Source organism: Haliotis rubra, unplaced genomic scaffold (assembly GCF_003918875.1).
Source record: "Haliotis rubra isolate DU_JTF1 unplaced genomic scaffold, ASM391887v1 Scf119, whole genome shotgun sequence".
In the NCBI taxonomy this organism is placed as follows: Eukaryota; Metazoa; Mollusca; class Gastropoda; order Lepetellida; family Haliotidae; genus Haliotis; species Haliotis rubra.
In genome coordinates, this window is record NW_025765103.1 from 2,035,475 (window position 1) to 2,051,674 (window position 16,200).

The 16,200-nt window shown below is 41.2% G+C and overlaps 1 protein-coding gene and 1 long non-coding RNA gene across 2 annotated transcripts in view; both read right to left on the bottom strand.

Annotated features, from left to right (window-relative positions):
* Positions 1–2,278: 2,278 nt before the first annotated feature.
* LOC124260850 lies at positions 2,279–2,531 on the bottom strand. The gene is made up of 2 exons (XR_006894194.1): positions 2,425–2,531; positions 2,279–2,365 (listed from the first exon to the last, which is right to left on the bottom strand). It is a non-coding gene; the product is annotated as an uncharacterized LOC124260850 (long non-coding RNA).
* A 2,072-nt stretch (positions 2,532–4,603) lies between these two features.
* LOC124261060 (probable G-protein coupled receptor CG31760) overlaps positions 4,604–16,200 on the bottom strand; it is a 74,915-nt gene continuing 63,318 nt past the window's right edge. The window contains exons 14-15 of the mRNA XM_046695384.1: positions 15,311–15,484; positions 4,604–4,926 (exon numbers count right to left, since the gene is read on the bottom strand). Coding sequence (XP_046551340.1) covers positions 4,858–4,926; positions 15,311–15,484 — 243 coding nt within the window. The 3' untranslated portion in view covers positions 4,604–4,857. The remainder of the gene's footprint in view (positions 4,927–15,310; positions 15,485–16,200) is intronic.

Genomic DNA, 16,200 nt, shown 5'->3' on the forward strand with positions numbered 1-16,200 from the left:
CTGCCGCGATGAAGCTGTAATGTTGATGCCTCAGTCAACTGTTTGACGCAACATTCAACTGGATGCCATGGCAACCACTTATTGTATGTCACTTGTGGAATCAGCAGTCAGGTTCTTGGCGTTGCAGTTTCAAACTGTCTGAACGCTACACAACACATGTCCATCATCTCAAGGTAACAACACCATGCCATTAACTGACAAACAAAATACTTTATTAGTCAACAACGGTTTGGTATACATTCGTACATAACGATAGTCAGTATTTACACGCACTGTACACTGAGGCCCTTGGTGGTGAATATAGACACTGTAACAAAATTGAGGCATGTGACAAAATGACCGTCTTCAGTACTGATATCACTGCGATACATATGAAATCACCGTGTCATCAACGTCATGTTCCGCATCACGCAGCAAGCAGCGGCGGCGATGACCACCAAGTATTCCTGTAACGGCCAATACTAGCCGGCATAGCAGCCGTTCCATCTTCTATTATCAGGTGTATTGTATATCAACTCTGTCAGAATATATACCTGGACCCACGTCTACTGTACATAGCTTCGGTTTGAACTGTGTAAAATGTACACGTCACTGAACATAACGAAACCCCGACTCAACCCTTGAGAGGCTGTGTGCTATGGTAGTGACAAGAGAGATGTAGATGAAGACGCTGATTCCACAAAGAATCGATGGCGCCTTACGGTAGATTAGATTATCGAGGTGTTTGGAAGATTTGAATCAATCTGGCTGGGACTACTGTTTTTCCTGAACTATGTCCCCAACTGGTATATTGCTTCACGTCACAAAACCTGAGTGGATTCAGGACATTTACCGACACGATTACATTACCCGCTAAATGATAGAGGGTGCGATCGTCCCACACGAATACAACAGTGTGGGGAGAGTGAGTGAGTAAGTTTATTTATTACGCCGCTTTTAGCAATATTCCAGCAATATCACGGCGGGGGACACCAGACATGGGCTTCACACATTGTACCCATGTGGGGATTCGAACCCGGGTCTTTGGCGTGACGAGCGGGCGCTTTAACCACTAGGCTACCCCACCTCCCCGTAGGTGATTGTGAATTATGCTCCCCTTCAAGAATCAATTTCCAGATGCAGGATCTAGGAGAGTTCATAGAAATACCGAATATAACAGAATACTGATGCTGTATCACCATACTGATGCTCATCACGAAGTATTGTGTCACCAACATCTGTCTTGACAATGGGGATTCATTACATTGTTTATACTTTTGGTATTCCCGAAATTCCACTGCATGCCCATCCGTATATGATCCATGGTATTTCATTAATACTCTCTGATAGTGATGAAAGTGATGGAAGTACATGCGTTCTTTCCAAGGCAAAAAGGAAAATGGAAATATCAGATCGAGTGGGGTACTGAGTGTGACTTTGTGTGTTGGATAATTAGCTCAACACTTAAAAGAAATACCTAGAATTGATATTAGAACTTCTTTGAGTGGCATTTTAGAAGTTGGGAAGTACAATATAGAACATATAGAATTGATATTAGAACTGATATGTACAAAGACTGTCCACCCGATGATAAAGGCACCAACAGTAAATCTTTCAATGAAACGATAACCTCTGTGCACACACACTCATATCGTATACAATGGACGGAATGTTGTAAACCATCGTGCCAAACACATACAGAAAAACGACGTCACAAGATACACAGTGAAGGTAAGTCTGTTTGCGAGCCCTCTCCTTCCACCGGTTACATTTGTCTCTGCTCAATTAGGTTAAACATATAGCGAGGCATGGCAGGCCTTTTGAGCCTTGATCCTAACCGATAGATTGTCTTATATCTTAAAACCTAAGGTACCGGCCACTGACTTGTATCAGTCTAGCTAGGAATCCTAATTGTTTTGGTACCTCGATCCTAACTGGTATGTTGCTTCAGATCAGGGTCACAATAGTCAACAGCGTAGTAACGCTTTCACCAGTGTTATGGTAGACTTGTAGAGGACCTTTCCAAATTGTCGCAACATTCACCCATCTGCAGTTCCCTATTTCCATCGCACTAGATGTTCCAGATGTTCAGAAATATATAAACTGAAAACCGTAGCTTACTTTAAATTTCCATCATTAGGCCTGACTTAGCGGCCACGTGAGTAGTGTTTGAACTACTTACATCAATCCAGCTAAGCCGCCAATAATCATCTCCTCACTGATGTCGGAGCAGAGACCATAATAATCTGTTATATGGTCTCTGGTCGGAGGGAAAAAACAACAGACCACGTGACTCAACTATTGCTCCCATTGGCAGAGGTTAATGTTGTTTCTAAGCTTCCACCTTAACAGAAATCTAGTACAACGACCTTACAGGTAGGTTTACCTTACAGGTAGGTAGGTTTACCTTACAGGTAGGTAGGTTTACCTTACAGGTAGGTTTACCTTTAACATGATGAAAGGGAACTCTATTGTCTGCAATTGTTACCAACGCCGCTTTTAGCAATATTCCAGCAACATCACGGCGGGGGACACCAGAAATGGGCTTCACACATTGTACCCATGTGGGGAATCGAACCCGGGTCTTCGGCGTGACGAGCGGGCGCTTTAACCACTAGGCTACCCCACCCCCGGCTGAATTCAATTGTTCAACTCTGGTATCACGTGTAGCAGTTATACAACCGTTACCAGACTGATTTTCAAAGGTTTTCCTATATTCAAGGTCCATATCAAGTCTTTCATGATAAAATTTCGTCCAGGGCTAAACGGTCAGTGGTGCGACCAACAGGTGAGACCTACAGTGGCGGAGTCAGGGATCTGTGGTCTACTGTGATACGAGGGAGTGATGTGCAGCTTTTAACTACTGCCATACGAGGAAGATACAAACAACATTTACCTACTGTAATGGTACAGGTTTCAACAACTGACTTGTTGGAAGCAGAGGTTTACAGCTGGTGGTCACAGTGACATCAACGCAATGTGAAGTTAAGGAAAGCACATTTTCCTACATTTCGTTAAAAGAATGACCGTGGCTACCTATGTGTAAAGTACTTGAGGGTTCCATCCCACCCCGATCCCCCGCAAACCCTCCCGCCCACCACCAGACCTCCTCCCCACCCCACCCGCGCACTCTTTATCGCCTCTTTAGAGTCAACTCTCCACACATTGCTTCCTGATGCATCTGTGAGCTGATATTACGGTTAGGTCCCATACTGCCTACAGTTCCAAACTGCCTACATCCCAAACTGCCCCAAAAAATATTGTAGGCAGCGTGGGAAATGATTTTTTGCCCTGTAGAATAATGGAACAGCCCAATTATCAATGAAAAAGGGATGTGTCGTTTGGAGTAAGGTAGTAGTAGTTATTTGATTTATTTAATGTCGCACGCACAACTAAGGTATTTCGGCGACGGGGTAGTACACTTACACAAGAAATGAGGGGAACAAAAAATAGAAATTTTGAAAGAGTGGTGTTACTACCAAAAAAACCCACCCTCAACAACAGAGTATTGAAATTTGAATCGGATGCCGAATTAAAAAGGTAAAAAGAAATATGAAATAGGTAGAGAGTATTAGAGATTTTGAGTTTACTGTAGATGTGGTGTAGAAAATGGTTATTGTTATTGTTTTTTTTAACCAACCCATGTTTAAAAACAAATTTATTAAGTGAATAATGATAAATATATAAAAGGTAAATAAATGAACTTATAGAGAACTGATTTAAAAAGTTTAAAGTACATATATACATATTTATAACAATTTTTAAAATGGTAAAAAATGGCACTATTGTTTTTGTTGCTAGATTGTTTGGTATCATTTTGTATAAATGAGAAAAAGCGTTAAACAATCCTATAATCTCCCGGCAAACTCCAGTATCTTCACAGCAGAACTCGCAGCCATAGTTCAGGCCTTGCAAACAACATCTGACCAAACAAACACTACCATTTGCATTTTTACGGATTCCTTAAGCTCCATACAGGCTCTCATAAATTACTCTACAACAACAAGACCATAAGATCTAATAAATAACATATACAGGAGAATACTATACCACCAAAACAAAAATATTCAAATACATTTTATCTGGGTCTCGTCACATATCGGAGTCCATGGCAACGAAATGGACATCCTTGTCAGTTGTGCGTAATTGTGAAACCAGTAAAACACTGTAAAACCTATCAGTTTTTCATGATATATAGAGAATCTCACCCGAGTGTCTTTTGATATAAAATATATCACCACGAGTTGTGCTTGCCGAGGATATTTTTACTTTTATCAACGAGTGTGAGATTCTATTCATCATCAAAAATCACTCTTCATTAGTTTTCAATGAAAAATGTACATCTCTGAACACAGTACTGCCATTGTACAAAATCTACTGTCAAAACGATATCTCCTAGGAGATATCGTCTGATCTCACACAATCGATATCTACTGTGGAACACAGTTTTAGATGATAAATCCATGTCTCCATGTAAAGACGGAGAATTCTCAGAATGAATAAACCAACCAACACTTGTCATTTTTAAACTTCTGTAGGCAGAGTGGGAAGACACCATAGAACAGGTCAGTTCATTAACCAAGTAACTGGTCAAGTTCATTTTAGCAGGGGTATAACAGGTCAGAGCGGTGTATTCACTTCCTGATCACTGGACCGTATCATGTTGTTTTAACCTGTAGGCAGTTTGGAACTGTAGGCAGTATGGGAATACACCGATATTGCCAGGGTCCGCGGACAGGCTAGAGGTGATGTGTTTGACGGTGTTTATCGAGGTTATCAGGGGAATGTCGTGATATCTGACCACAACCTGTGACGACCTTGACCGATCCAATGATTGTGTGTTGTCAAGGATGTTGATTCAAACACGACCTCCGACTGTTACAAGGGAACTACCTTCGCAGATTTCTTTGATCCATTGACACTCTTTTTGGACTGTGAGGATTCTTCCTGCAATGGACGATCAAGTAAAAATATCATGCAATGAACACATTCATTACGAGCGGCGCAATAGAACGTTTTACTATGAAACAGATGGCGACCATGTGATACATGCGGGGAGGATATGGGCAGAGGTAGCTGGTAGAAATTGTACCTAGTTTAAGACCTACATATATATCCCCAAAAGGTGAGTATACACACTGAAAAAACTATCGCAACACCTATACTTTTTAACCTACATTTTGACCCTTTGAATGCAGCATACATTGATTTAAGATAAACAGGGATCACGATCACAGGCGAACATCACAAGGTGCAAGATATGATGGTTGTCACCCACCGACTTTCAGTCGATTGGCCAGAAACATCAGCGAATAAACGACGTTAATGGCCGTCAGCGTTGTCGACCACGTGGGACAACTTCATTGAGGATACTGCCCAGAATCACAAGACTTCATCTGTTCATGTAAAGTGGCGCGTTGAAAACATGGTAGTTTCCAGATCGTCGTCTGTCCAACAGACCGGTCCGAAATCGCCTACAAACCACCGGGTGTGGAGCCAGACGACCTATCAGACGCCCGTTGTTATCCCAAGGGCACACAGCAGCAGGACTTGGTTGATGTCAAGCTCGACGTCACTGGAATTCGAGGTTGTGGAGAAGCTCCTCTGGTCGGACGAAAGCCGACATCTTTTATTCATGAGTGATTGCCGTGCTCGCGTTTGGCGCCGCAGAAACAATGCACAGGCACAACGGATCTTGGATTGAGTACCGTTTGGCGAGGGTTCATTGGTGGTGTTGGGGTGCCTCTCACATGACTGTAAACGTGACCCTGTGACCACCAGACATCTGAAGGGACAACAGTACATCTCTGACATCTTAAACGGGGTTGTTGTACCACATTTCCATGGCCATCCTCTGAACACAAGGACAGTCTTCATCGACGACAACGCACGTATCACTGATTTGTTTCGACGTGAACTATACTATTGCCTACAAGGAGTCCAGATCTCAATCCCATGGAGCATGTAGGGGTCACAGAATACGCCAGAGAGGTCCTCCACCGATGTATTGGAACAGGCCCTGCACCGGGAATAAGACGCAGTTTGATACAGCCGGTGACAAGGAGGATCAGTGATGTTATTGCACAACGAGGAGAGTTCTATGGATAATTGAACATGTCACTGCATGATGTTATTGCAGTTTGAAGAGTTACACCAGATATTGACATTATGCTCGGTTATCGATACTTGACTTCTTGGGGACAGTATGCCAGAATGGTGAACATGATCTCACTTGTAAACGTCGTCATGCGACCGTAGTTATCAGCTTTACAAAATGAGTCAGTAATGTAACATGTTTGCTGCTCTTAATTAACTGCGGTTTTCCATTCTTTGTGCATTTAGATTTGCCATTTGATTATTTCTTGAGGGACAGGTTATCCAGATAGTAAGTTAAGTTGAGGTTAGGAATAAGTCCTGTGCCATGCGTGATGGTACTATGATACTATGTTAAATATAGAGTATTGCGATACCTTTTTCCGTAAATATATATATATATATGGCTCCTTCAGGAAACTCTTGTATGCTCTCACGCATTGCCAGACAGGGAGCTTGACCTTTTCAAAATACTAAATTAGTTCGTTGTTCCTTTGAAAGAACCACAGAAGGTTTACGGTGGGTGCATAGGAACATAGGTTTGACATTTCAACATAGAACGGACAGAATAGGACAGGTTTCGAGAGAGACATGTACTTTGACATAGATAACATGGGATGGGATACGAGATGAGCATACATTTACTAAAATAATAGGTGGGATGTATTCTCTGCTGGGTACACGTCGAAATAAGCATACATTTTGAGACGGGGTTGATTTATTTCGAGATGCATTTCAAGGTCGAGGAGGATGACTGGGCGAATTCCGATACAGGCCTGCATTTTAATATTTGATGACCTGATACAGTCGTCTCAGGGACACTGACTTCCTGATGTGCATGAACTTCGAGAGAGAGGTGGCTAGATACTACGACAGAGACCTAAACTGCGAGCGAAAGGAGCTAGGGATCCCAGCTGTGCAGTTGGGGCACTGGACACATCACGACATATACAGGCTATATGAGGAACATAATACTTCATAAATACATGTACAAACACTAGGCATGTGATAGATACTTTGGTTTTACATATTCTTTAAAGAAATATTTCAATGAACGATTGTAATGCCCCGCATGAATATTTAACAAAACCCACCCTGGCAACCCCAAAATAGAATATATGCTTGACAAAGAAGACAAAATGAGACAAAGCATGAGCATATGTAAGGTCAAGTATTGGAAATATATGCAAACATTCTAAGAATTGAGTAAAGGCACAGTGAGAATTTTACAAACAGCTCGTTACAGGAGCGAAATACAGAGATATTGTAAAATCAGCAAAATACACAAATTCGCGGAAATAGGTTAAGCAGGAAATATCCTAAGAAATATCAAGAGTCGTATTTCCAATATGTCAGTTCAGACGTTCAATTAATGTTAAATTAATTCAAAATTACAACATCGACAGCTATAAAGAATAAAAAGAAGTCGTTATCCATAAAACGTTTCATGTATTATCATTGTTTGTCCAACTTCTAAATGTCTTTCAAGAATTTCAAACTACAGCCATACTTCTCATCCGATGTAGTGTGAAAACAAATGTTTTAGTATTGGCAAATGTATTTATCATCCAAAACTGTGTTCCACAGGGGATATTGCTTGTGTGAGATGAAACGATATCTCCTGGCAGTATATTTTGTACAATGCCCTGACAATGCTATGACGTCATGAACTTGATGACGTCACAATGCTATGACATCGCTGGACTCCAAGTCTAAAGGCAGAACCCTGTTCAGAGATGTACATTTTGCATTGAAAACTAATGAAGAGAGATTTTTTATGATAAATATAATCTCACCCTAGTGTCTCCTGATATCAAATACATCAACACTCGTTGATAAAAGTAAAAATATTTGTAACTTATCAACTCGTGGTCATATATTTGATATCAAAGGACACTCGTGTGAGATTCTCTATATATAGTTGTGAATGTGATCAAGAAGTCAGTGTCTCTGCATGCATGCAAAACGATTGGTCTTTGGGGTTTGTAGGCAAGGAAAACCCCCACCCCCTTGTTTATTCATCCTGCCCATCATACGAATTTATAGATTATATACACATAAATATTTGAGATAAGTATATATTATTTTGCAAAAGTCACCATTTGCCAATACCTCCTAATCCAGTCTTAATCAGAACCTCCGAGCCTGGCCAAACTCGGTGGTATAAGATGACGCCAAAGTTGATCTTTGCTGGACTTTTGCTGCCACAGTTTGTGCAGATCATACATCATCCCCTATCAGCCTGACATGGCCATGCTGCCCAGTGGTGGCTCCACAGTCCACAGTCCACAATGCACACAAACAGCCAAACACGCTCAGCGGGATGGTTTACAGATGTCAAGTGATTGGGAAGAAAAGTTACTTCTTTTCTATAACGTTTGACTTCCTGCATAACCTCCCTTTGTCCGTGAGCCAGTCGATATATGAGTAACATACAACTGGCTACAAACTAAGCTGGTACCATCAAACCTCTATGGGCCTTCTGGACAAGCTTGCAGTGTCATGAGACAGAGAGACGGGGATTAGGAGTTGATGTGCTACTGTAGTAGGCATATATTTTCTGTGTTAGTGGTTATTCGACTAGAGGTAATAAATTAATAATAATGGTATCATGCAGTCGGAAGTTTTTGTTTGAGGTTCTGCTGCTGGGTGTAAGTATCTCTTTTCAAATGAGCTGAAATGATATTTGCGATCAGTTGGAACAAGCTTGTCAGAACATTGTCTGTTGCCAGAAGTGAGGTTCATACGATGGTCAAAGAGGATCAGCTCAAACAAGTACAAGGAGGTGGGTTTGGAGCCGGCATGGCTGCTTCTAGCTATTTTCAAAATTATAATCATGCCATTCTTGCTTGTCCCACCAGGTTATAAAACCGCGATTCATTGTGGTTTAAACGGATATTTTGAAACCAACATTCTTTTCATAGGATATGACATCTGTTTCCCGAGACATGATAGTAAAGTCCGGTATTGAACAAAACCCAATTCAGTTCCTCGTAAGTGAGAATGTCACGTGTCAGCTTTAACCAGGAAAGCAATTGTATCGCAGGATACACAGACCTAAGGGTCAACTTAATTGTGGCAAGATGACAAAAGAATAGAAATATAATCTATATATAACTGCTAAAGTGTACATTAATTGACTTATTTGTAAGACTACCTTGGTCATTAATACCAGAGGGAAGATATCAGAGGACAGCAGAGGACATGGCAACATACGTCCCTTTTTGAGTCAATTTTCAGTCCAAGCAAGTCATTCAAACATCACTTTGTTTACAAAGTGAAATGCTACGATGTTTATCAAGCACCTAAGGGTAACCATTTCACACATGACTGTAGCATACAGCGCCTGGAACATTCCTGGTAAATGACCGCGGCCCGTAACATACAATGATCGTGTTGTACCAGTGACTGACGTCATGACCAACGCTTTACGACGCCAAGAGATCAACTAAGACAATACACCTGACCATCCAATCCGTAAAGATGGTGACGTATTCTCACACTCTGTAGCGGAACCTACCTTTACTACTCATGAGGATAACCCTTGTATTCTAGCTCTACTACCCATGAGGATAATCCTTGTATTCTAGCTCTACTACCCATGAGGATAATCCTTGTATTCTAGCTCTACTACCCATGAGGATAATCCTTGTATTCTAGCTCTACTACCCATGAGGATAATCCTTGTATTCTAGCTCTACTACCCATGACCCATTCTAGACTACCATGAGGATAATCCTTGTATTCTATTCTAGATAATCCTCTAGCTCTACTACCCATGAGGATAATCCTTGATAACTCCTTAATCCTTGTATTCTAGCTCTACTACCCATGAGGATAACCCTTGTATTCTAGCTCTACTACCATGAGGATAATCCTTGTATTCTAGCTCTACTACCATGAGGATAATTCCTCTTACTCATGTATTGTATTCTAGCTCTACTACCATGAGGATAATCCTTGTATTCTAGCTCTACTACCCATGAGGATAACCCTTGTATTCTAGCTCTACTACCATGAGGATAATCCTTGTATTCTAGCTCTACTACCATGAGGATAATCCTTGTATTCTAGCTCTACTACCCATGAGGATAACCCTTGTATTCTAGCTCTACTACTCATGCTCTACTACTACACCATGAGGATAATCCTTGTATTCTAGCTCTACTACCCATGAGGATAATCCTTGTATTCTAGCTCTACTACCATGAGGATAACCCTTGTATTCTAGCTCTTACCATGAAGATAATCCTTGTATTCTAGCTCTACTACTCATGAGGATAACCCTTGTATTCTAGCTCTACTACCCATGAGGATAACCCTTGTATTCTAGCTCTACTACCATGAGGATAACCCTTGTATTCTACCCATGAGGATAATCCTGTCTAACTGGGGATAATCCTTGTATTAATACTAGTAATCCTTGTATTCTCCACTACCATGAGGATAACCCCTTGTATTCTAGCTATACTACCCATGACGTTCCCATCAATGACCCAGAAATATATCATTAATACTAGTACTCCACTGGTTTGTATACACTACGTTCCTCAATGACCCAGAAATATATAGGCCGACCTGATGACCTAGCTAGCTCCGTCCAAAGGGAAGCAACAGAGAGTTCTGACTAATGAGAGTTCAGATTGCATCGACCAAACGGAAAGTCTCATGCCCTACAGCCTTGGGTCATCAGCTCTGTATATTACTTTAACATCAGGAAAGGTAGGGTTCGTTTGACTTCCGTGAAATAGTCATAAATATAGACAACTTAACAACACATATTGGTTGCCTCGTGTATTTGCGGGTAATTGAGGAACACTGAGCATTCAAACCCTTGAAGCAACGCACTAGTTAGTGGACACTTATCAATCCCGGAAAGTAAGCTGCTTTAGTTGCATGAGATCAAAGATAAGCCAGGAACGAGTCTAATAGGTAACTGTATGAGAACAAATGAAAGGGCGGAGGAGAAATATTAGAAAGCCATCATAGAGACTACGTCAGTCCTGTCTACCGAAACATGAAAGGAAGAGAATAGGGTTATACTGACGGAAAAAAGTTACTGTGCTTCACATAAAATTCAATAATATATATATATATATATATTTTAAGAAATTATACAATGTATCTTTCAATACATTTCACATGGGTATATCCTTGACTTAAAGGCCCGACCTACAACTTAGATGCTTGGGTGGTTGTTTGGAGATGGTTTCTCAGACACGTGTTTTTGATTGTTTAGCTAATAGGTGCTCATACAAAACTCTTTGTTAAATGACGCCGTAAATAATATCTACGCAATGCTACGGCTGCTATAACCAACGTCTACGTTGCAGGTATGCAGCAGACAGTAATGGCGACAGAATTGGAAGATCATCGAAAGATCAATAACAAAATAGTATCTCTTTGGAGACCTTATCTACAGCATGGCAACACTGAAGACTTGCCACGGGCCGGTCGTCCACGTGTGAGCTCACGTCAGCAAAACTACGATATCCGGCTGGTGCCGAATTGATACCGAAAACACTGATAGATCAAATAATTCCTTGATTGAGACCAGTTACTGGAAGAAGCGTACGCAGCAGTAGAAGACAAGGCTGGAGCAGTATACCGTTCACACATGAGTCTAAGTCTGCACAGCCCTTATTGTCATGATGGAGCCTACGTGCATCCAGGAGGACGTATTACCGACGTTGCCAGACGTCGTCAGTATGTGGGTGGTTGTGTAACGGTATCTGGTGGCATCAGAAAACATTGCAGGGCCCAGCTCACCATTTTAATGGCGACCTTAATGGGGACGGCCTCGTTCAAGATCATGTTGCTGCAGTTGGGTGGACGTCACGCCACCTTGCAGGTGTTGTTACAGACGTTTTGAGGTAGCATAACATGGCTGTACCGCCATGGCCGGCTGTTTCTCCACACACCTCCCTTACTGAACATGGCTGGAGTGAAAACAGAACCAGAAGCTGCCGGTAACGCCAGCTCAGTTGAGCCAATCGTTGGTTAACATTTAAACATCACACAAGCTGTTTTCAATCATCCGGTGTCTTCAACACGTAGTCTGTATGAAAGCGAATGGTGGTCACATCCAGTATTACCTTTGTTAACAGAGTTGCTACACCATCTGTATTTAAAGGCATTTCACCGTTTCCTATTACCAGATATTGGTTTGGTCAATTAAATGTTGTTATGACTAATTATTATTGTATTATTTTCAGTTTCATAACATTACAATAACTTTATATGAGGCACAGTTACTTTTTCCCGCAAGTATGTAAATAACATTTCAATATCAGAAATGTTCTAACTACAATACTAATGTGACTCACCAACATGCATATCCTTAAGACAGATGTCCTCGACACTTGCAAGAAATATAAATATATACAGTAAAGGTTCATGCCACCTGCTGTATATGTTAGTTGCAATGCGTATAACGAACTAGGGTTATAACGAACTATATTCCCTCCTCCCTGGTCCCAGTTCGTTATAACCGTTGTTGACTGTAACTCCGAAATACTGGGGAAAGCAGGATATATTTACGTTAAACGATTTCCACTCTTCTTGAAGACAGACATCAGGTCTCAAATCAATATGAAACGTCATATTGCAAGCCACTGGTCTAAGGAGTCGCAGGTACATAGTTGCGCACCTGGATGCGCAGATGATTGGTTCGAGTCCCAGATTTGACATGATTGTGATCATTGGTTTTTCATCACCCTGCTTGTATTCATGTCTGTCTCTAAAATCATGAATGACATGAATGAAGTCGGACTTTCCTCACTCATCACGCTGACATTCACTGACATACCTGAAACACTGCTAAAAGTGGCGTTAAACATACTCACTCACTCACTCACTCATTACGCTGACATTCACTGACATACCTGAAACACTGCTAAAAGTGGCGTTAAACACACACACTCACTCACTAATCACGCTGACATTCACTGACATACCTGAAACACTGCTAAAAGTGGCGTTAAACACACTCACTCACTCATCATCGCTGACATTCACTGACATACCTGAAACACTGCTAAAAGTGGTGTTAAACACACTCACTCACTCACTCATCACGCTGACATTCACTGACATACCTGAAACACTGCTAAAAGTGGCGTTACACACACTCACTCACTCATCACGCTGACATTCACTGACATACCTGAAACACTGCTAAAAGTGGCGTTACACACACTCACTCACTCACTCATCACGCTGACATTCACTGACATACCTGAGACACTGCTAATTCACTGACATACCTGAAACACTGGTGGCGTTACACACACTCACTCACTCATCACGCTGACATTCACTGACATACCTGAAACACTGCTAAAAGTGGCGTTAAACACACTCACTCACTCACTCATCACGCTGACATTCACTGACATACCTGAAACACTGCTAAAAGTGGCGTTAAACACACTCACTCACTCATCACGCTGACATTCACTGACATACCTGAAACACTGCTAAAAGTGGCGTTAAACACACTCACTCACTCATCACGCTGACATTCACTGACATACCTGAGACACTGCTAAAAGTGGCGTTACACACACTCACTCACTCATCACGCTGACATTCACTGACATACCTGAAACACTGCTAAAAGTGGCGTTAAACACACTCACTCACTCATCACGCTGACATTCACTGACATACCTGAAACACTGCTAAAAGTGGCGTTAAACACACTCACTCACTCATCACGCTGACATTCACTGACATACCTGAAACACTGCTAAACGTGGTGTTAAACACACTCACTCACTCACTCATCACGCTGACATTCACTGACATACCTGAGACACTGCTAAAAGTGGCGTTAAACACACTCACTCACTCATCACGCTGACATTCACTGACATACCTGAAACACTGCTAAAAGTGGCGTTAAACACACTCACTCACTCATCACGCTGACATTCACTGACATACCTGAAACACTGCTAAAAGTGGCGTTACACACACTCACTCACTCACTCATCACGCTGACATTCACTGACATACCTGAAACACTGCTAAAAGTGGTGTTAAACACAATTTACTCACTCACGCGAAACAACGGGTCATTACAGACTAATGTTTATTGCTACAATTATACGTGGCATGAAGGATGAACTGTACACTCCACGGAGATAACCGTTTCCACTGATTGCTGCAGAGTACATGTACGACAACTATATTTGTAGGCTTGGTAAGGCCGATAATATCTATTAAGTGAGCCCTCACAGTTAAACACATTTTGAAAACGATATTACTTCATGCAGTACAGAAATCTAACATTACTCGGTTTTAAGACGCCCCTTTACCAGATTCATAACAGTATACTGCATAAAGAACACATACACCTCATAAGAACGATTGGGAGTTAACAATGACACAGAGTCCACAGATTTCAGATTAAACAAACGAGAAAACATAAGGCAAGGTAAATATAAGCATCGTTTTTATGCCACCCACTGGGAATGTCAGATTTTTTTAGTTTAAGTTTGCATATATATATATATATATATCATATGAAAATTATCCGACATATACAAAAAGTTGGTATCTAGCTTTTACCTAACACTTGCAACACTTACTACTTCAAACATGATCAAATACACCAATATATCTACAATGAGTGAAAATGGAAATGTAACCTTAAGAGTGATCAAGTCCATGGGTTTCTCGCGTCTGTTCACTGTATATCTACATACAACATGAGCATGTCGTTTTGTTTACAAATGTTACACTTGTGTATTTGTTTTCTGTTGTTCTCAGTCCCAAACGTGCAGATTTTGAAATAAATTACAGCCTAGTTCTCATTCTTAAGAACACATGATACTTATTTTCATTCCATTTTATACAAGTTTTTCTCAAATGTGTGATTTTGCAGATCACGTGGGCCAAACTTGCCCTCACCCTACCTAATCTGATATAAAGGGTAAGTTTTTACTTTTACTGTTACTGAATGCGCCATTAATTCTTTTTACATCGTTTAAAAATATGAATTCGTTTTTTTGTTTACTAACTCTAAATAAACAACCAACAAGGTTTGTGTATATTTTCGTTGACCACACCTTCCAAATATTAGATTTAGTTCTACGTGGCATCCTGTTCCTTGAAGAGACCTCAACACAGCACATGCCGTGGTACAAATCTTCCCCCAGAGGAGGAAGACTCCACCCTTAAGACACCCGTCACAATATCACAGTTGTGTGCTATTAATAATAACGGGACCTACAATGCCGATGTAGACGTCGTCTGGCATGACCTGGACACCGACACTGCGTCTCTCCGTCTGCATCTGGCTGACAGTGGGGACAGACATCTTCACCCTCCCCGTGATGGTCGTTGCTTGCGGAACCCCCGTATTTGTCCCCTCTTGAAGGTCGATACCTCTGTACAGAGCCCAGAACTGTGGGGAGAGAAGAATCACAATACAACTCACCATATTATTGCGATATTCACACAGTTCTTTCTATTTACATCAGCTTTAAGTGAGTGAGTGAGTTTAGTTTTACGCCGCACTCAGCAATATTCACCTATATGGCGGCAGTCTGTAAATAATCGAGTCTGGACCAGACAATCCAGTGATGAACAGCATGAGCATCGATCTGCGCAATTGGGAACCAATGACATGTGTCAACCAAGTCAGCGAGCCTGACCACCCAATCCCGTTCGTCGCCTCTTACGACAAGCATGGGTCATTGAAGATCAATATTCTAAGCCGGACCTTCACGGGTCACATAAGCTTTAATGAATGTTGAAATGTCAAATGTGTTTGTCAAGTGAAATTTACTTTTCGATCGACCTAAGTTCATGAGTAGAAGTGAAGAAGATCAATAAGAAATAGTTTCAAAAGAAATAATATGTGATGATCTGATGCAAATGATCTCTCTGTTATGTATGTTACTGATTATCAAGGCCTTTGTCTGAACAAATATAGTGTTGTTAGGAACAGTCTGAAAGTTGTTCCGGCATAAGGTGTCATTTCACTCATTTGAAATATGGACATATGTTTCCGTGTAACCCCAGTAACTCATTCCTAAATGTTATAATCCAAGCAGTCAATATCCTTTTGTAATGTCGACTGGAATATTTTATAGGAACAAAAAAACTGAATTATTATAG